This window comes from Arabidopsis lyrata (genome assembly GCF_000004255.2).
Source record: "Arabidopsis lyrata subsp. lyrata unplaced genomic scaffold ARALYscaffold_1, whole genome shotgun sequence".
Lineage (NCBI taxonomy): Eukaryota > Viridiplantae > Streptophyta > Magnoliopsida > Brassicales > Brassicaceae > Arabidopsis > Arabidopsis lyrata.
Genome location: NW_003302555.1, coordinates 30,617,125 through 30,622,495, shown reverse-complemented (window position 1 = coordinate 30,622,495; position 5,371 = coordinate 30,617,125). Strand labels below are relative to the sequence as shown.

General features: G+C 34.4%; 1 protein-coding gene across 3 annotated transcripts; it reads right to left on the bottom strand.

Annotated features, from left to right (window-relative positions):
- Positions 1-260: 260 nt before the first annotated feature.
- LOC9327962 (receptor-like protein 12) lies at positions 261-4,933 on the bottom strand. Of its 3 annotated transcripts, XM_021010901.1 has the most exons (6): positions 4,543-4,933; positions 3,503-3,871; positions 3,091-3,246; positions 2,878-2,946; positions 2,678-2,752; positions 261-2,559 (listed from the first exon to the last, which is right to left on the bottom strand). In XM_021010901.1, exons 1-6 carry the CDS (start codon positions 4,859-4,861, stop codon positions 395-397), a joined length of 3,153 nt encoding a protein of 1,050 aa, XP_020866560.1. In that variant the 5' UTR covers positions 4,862-4,933; the 3' UTR covers positions 261-394. The 3 variants fall into 3 exon arrangements, with proteins under 3 accessions (XP_020866560.1, XP_020866562.1, XP_020866559.1); XM_021010903.1 differs by lacking the exon at positions 4,543-4,933 and having other exon boundaries at positions 261-2,643; positions 3,503-4,316; XM_021010900.1 differs by lacking the exons at positions 3,503-3,871; positions 4,543-4,933 and having other exon boundaries at positions 261-692; positions 1,017-3,246.
- Positions 4,934-5,371: the final 438 nt, after the last annotated feature.

Sequence of the window (5,371 nt, the reverse complement as noted above, 5' to 3'; positions counted from 1 at the left end):
AATCCTACATGGCACCTTTTAGTATGGCAAAAAATGTAATTTGTTTTTTTTTTTTGGTTTTATAATCTTGTGGATTTATTATGGGTCTAAAATTGTGATATTATTTTTATTAAATTGTGAGACTTCTTTCCAAATTCAATAAATGAAGGTCTAGCCTTTGGATTATTTATATTACGATGATTTAAACTTAATTTCATAGAGACTAAAGAGAAGAATAAGATAAATCAAATAGAAAACTTTGTCATAACGATACATAAGGACTATTTCACAACTTCAACTCATTACCATATAAGGTAAAATCCAAAGCACATATTATTAATAACCATGTAAGGTAAAATCCAAAGCACATATATAGTCATAGAAGCACAATGGTAAAAACTGAAGTGAGATGACTTTAAGGCAACATACCTTTGACTGAGGCGATGGAATCATCGACAATGCGAAGCCATGCTCGACGCAAAGGACAATCAAAGCTCATAAGTATCATAATGCCTATCAATACGGTTACATAAGTTGAAGCAGTACTAAAATAGAAGGCCAACATGTCAATAGGAGCTTCATCAACATCTTCTTCTCCTCCTCCATTTTCTGATTCCTCTGAGCTCTTCTTAGCCTCACAACTTCTATTGGTCGGTGGTCCACATAGAAGAGAATTTCCCGAGTAGCTATTCTCGTCAAAGGTATTAAATTGCCTGCCTTGGGGAATGATTCCAGATAAATTATTGTAAGACACATCAAAAACAACAAGAGAAGAAAGGTTGGTTAGCTCGTGAGGAATTCTTCCTTGTAACTTGTTATGCGAAAGGTCAAGGCTCTCAATATCTTTCAGATTGGAGAAGTTGGATGGTATAGAACTCGACAAGAAGTTGCGAGATAAATTCATGACTCGTAGTTTTGAGAGATCTCCAAGCTCTGCTGGGATAACCCCACTTAATTCATTGCTTGACAGATCCATTCCATACATAAAATCAAGTACGTAATTGTTGAACTCAGTTGCTCCAAAATAAGAATCATACCTTCGCTTTGTTGAAAATTTGATTTCAATTCCTTGCAAAGTAGAAGACATTACCACGAACTCCTCTACCACAAATGTGGATTCATAAAATTTGAACGGAGTAATCTTCGATATGGCTGGACCTATCATGAAATTTGTATCTTCTCGTCCAAATGATAAATTATACAAGCATGAAGGTATGAAGCCATTGAGCTTGTTATCTGAAAGATCTAAAAGTCTGATTTTTCTCAAATGACAAAGTGTACTTGAGATAGGTCCTGTTAAATTATTTCCCCTCAATAAAAGAATAAATATGCTCTCGGTATTGACAAATTGCGGAATACTCCCAGAAAGTTTATTGTATCGTAGATCAAGTATTTGGACTTTTTCCAACAGCGTGTCTGGAATCGGCCCTGTGAGGTTGTTGTCATGTAGGAACAATTTTATCCCAAACTCCCCACCAACATGTGACGGTAAGGCTCCAGATAAGATGTTTCCAGATAGGTCAATAAGCGAAAGAAAGCTAATGGCCAACAAAGATGGTGGTATTGTACCTTCTAAGAAATTGTTTGATATCGAGAACATATTTAAAGAAGATAAGTTAGCCATCCAACTTGGGATATTACCCGTGAGAAAATTGTTGGACATGTCAAGAATTGACAACGTAGTGTTGGAGCTAAGCAAACCAACTCCGATCTTCCCAGTAAATAAGTTGCTATCCATTCTCAATTCTTCCATGGAAGTGAAGCTTGTTTCTCTTGGAAGAAAATGGCCACTAAATTTGTTGTGAGAAAGCTTTAAGTGTTTTAGTGAAAAACAACCCATGACAAAGCTTCTAGGTAAGTTCCCAGAGAAGTTATTATAAGATAGATCCAAGAATGTAATATTTACCATCTCACCCATTGAAGATGGTAAATGACCTTGAAACCCATTATTTGAGCCGTTCATTCGTACCAGATTCGGAAGCGCATGACCGATATTATCAGGGAGCAGTCCACTAATATCATTCACTGAAAAATCCAAGAACTGCAAATTATGCACTATTGTAGGCATTTGGAAGATGGTAAATAAATTATTCTGCAACTGTAATACTTTAAGCTCCGGATTATTCGCCAACATCCACGTAGGAAATTTTCCAGATAATCTATTATTGGATAGATCAATTAGACGCAAGTTCTTCTGGTGCTCGAGAAAGGAAGGGATTTTCTCCAAGCTGCAAACTCTTAGTACAACAACACTTAGTTGAAATTGAAATTTTGGCCCCCAATTACTCTCTGTCTTGATTTGTAACATATCTGATGTTGATGAAAGTTTGAACACCTTAAGCTTTGTGAGGTTGGCGAGTGGATCGAATGAGAATAAGCTTGTGAAATTGTTATTTAATAATGATAGATATTCAAGGGACTCAAGGCTGTTGAAACTAGATGGTAGATTTCCATTTAGCTGGTTGGATGAGAAGTCAAGAACCCTTAGCTTGTTTAATCTTCCTAAACAAAGAGGAAGCTGACCTACAAAATAGTTTTCACGTAGATCGAGCTCCCACAAATTCTTCAATTCACAAACTACTGCAAAAAGATAGTTTGGAAAACAACAAGATAGTGAGAATAATAAGACTAATTGTATTTGTCGCGATAATTCTGGAGACATTTCTTATGCATAAAGAAAAATTTAAAAGAAACTTGCCTTGCAATTCCATTATGCTAGAAAAAACATTGCTACTTAGATCCAAAGCTTTTAGGTTTTTCAGATGAGTCAACCCTGCCCAAAACAAAGAGATACAAAGTAAGACACCTTATGGATATGACATAATGGATGACCCAATTCAACAATTATGTACAAAATTTAATCTATTTATGGATAGTGGTCATTGACGTAGATGCTACCTTGCATGGGGCCGTCTAGTCTGTTTCTACTAAGATCCAACTGTTGCAAGTTTGTCAAGTCTTTTATTTCTGAAAGATAGTCCAAGAAAGTATAAGAATGATTTCAACTAAAAGAAAGAGATAGAAAATTGTAGCCATTATATTACATGAGACCAAATGACCTAACAAAACATATATACAACATTATAAAGTAGGTTACGAATGGAAACACACCTTCAAAAGGGAAAGGGCCTTCCATGTCGTTATTCTCAAGAGAAAGACTTGTAAGCGACGTAGCAGCATTAAGAAATGGAAGTATGTTGTTGTTGAATCTATTATAAGAGAGATCCATAATCTCCAGGTTTCTTAATTTCCTTAAACTTTTATAACCTACAAACAAAAAAGCGGGTAAATAGAGTATAAAAATAAAATAAGTAGTCTACCCTATTCACTCCAATAATTTCATATATATATTTTAACAAAATGGAATTAAGAGAGCAAGATTGGCTGTTGGATGTAATTTTGTGCTAGAAATGAGCCATAGGTAGGTACTATAACCTTTTGATGGAGGGGAAAATGCATTTAAAGTAGTTTCTATATATAGACCACAATGGTAATCTAGACTGTGAAAACCTAGTATATATACCTTCAATATTATCAACGAAGCCATTGAGCCCTGCTGATAATTCCAGACTTCGAACCTCTTCAAAGGGATGCAATAAAGAAATATTTAGGAGACAATTCTCTTTTAAATCCAAAGAACCAATATAAAGTTTGATAAGCCGTCCGCTTGTACGATTGCACACAATGCCCTCCCATATGCAACAATCGCTCTTTGTGTCATTATTCCAAGTGGGGAAAACATAGTCCAATTCCGATTCTTGTGTCATTGACATCCAATATTTCTTCAAATCCAACAAAGCTATTCTTTCTTTCTCAATGCAGCTTTTGCATTCATGGAGCTGCCCCAACAATAATATCACCCATATCAAGTATTGGCCTAAGAAACGCTTCCCTTCCATTGCAAATAACAATTTAAAAAAAAAAAAAGAGAAGAAGATAAATTAAACTCCATAGAAATTTGGGAGTGTGAGTTCAATGCAAATACCTCCATGGTTATAAGAATTCAACAAGATATATATGATTGTATTCGTATATCTAGAAAAGTCAAAGTTTTTGTGGCACATGTAAGTGATCGCTATTGTTTATGATAGGCCAAGTCTAGGTCGTGAAAAAAACAACCATCATGCCATCATCGGATGATATGTGTATGGCTTAAGACTCATATGTATATACCACGTAATAAGTAAATCAAGTCAAGTCAAGTGAAGAAGACAAACTCAGTTTGGGACATTCGAATATAGAAAAAGACCCACACAATTTTCTTATTGGATTTGCACAGTTTTTCTAAGTTATGTTATTATCGATTTTACATTTTCATATAAATCTAATTAAATATAATTTTATTCAAATCTATCAACCATATGAGAATTGCATAATTTTATTATATGGAGTTTTTCTTTCAAAATTAGTTGTAAACATAATCGTGATACAGGTCAATAAAATGCGTAAAACTAACTCTCAATTCAGAAAAAAAGACCACCAAATAAATTCTAAAAAACGTGTGTAGGGTTACCACTTAGAATTCAAACATTATCAATAAAACTTAACATCTATTTCTTATACCAGAGAAGCTTGGAGCTGTTTTCAAGTCTAGCCGTGCAGCTGTAGTCATGATTGGAATAAATAAACCTCTACCGCCGATTACACATGCGCTCGAGATCAAGGCAACAAGGAAGCATAACCCTCCAACTACAATGATTGCTGAAGATATCTTGAGTTCTGCAGCATTTGATTCTTTCAAAGCTGTTCTCCATTGTTGGACCTTGTATAGCAACTTTTGATGATATATCCCTGGATTCTGTTGATTGATCTCTTCTTGTTGACTAGGGTTGATCGCAAAAACACAGAGGAGAAGAAGAAAAAGGACAAAAGTAGTCGTCATTGTTTTGTCTGAAAGCTTAAATTTTTTTTCTTGTTTTCTTGTTATATAATCATTAATTGTTCTATATATTGAAAGTTTCAAAGAGTGGTGAGCACATTTCATTTGCAAGTTGCTTTCGGATGAGTAGGCTGCACGTACTCTCATTGACTTACGTACTAAGAAAAAATATTTAAGATAGATTCATTGATTTATCTTTGATCAGTGGCAATATACAGAAGACGGTGAAGAAACAGTTATTGTCTAAAACTGAGGAATGTAGATAAGGAGAACAAATTAAACAGTTATGTAATGGTTTTGGATTTGACATGGACCATGGTGAATGTTTTGTAATTTGATCCTTATAACAACACAGCTTTCTATCTGTTTTAAAGAAGAGGACAAGTAAGAAAGCGTCTCATCTAAACTTCATGTAACATGAAAGATCTAAGTTAGTCAAATATTATTTTATTAAAAACACAAAAACATATGAAAATCTATATTAAATTGTGTCTTTTTCTCGTTACTTCATAT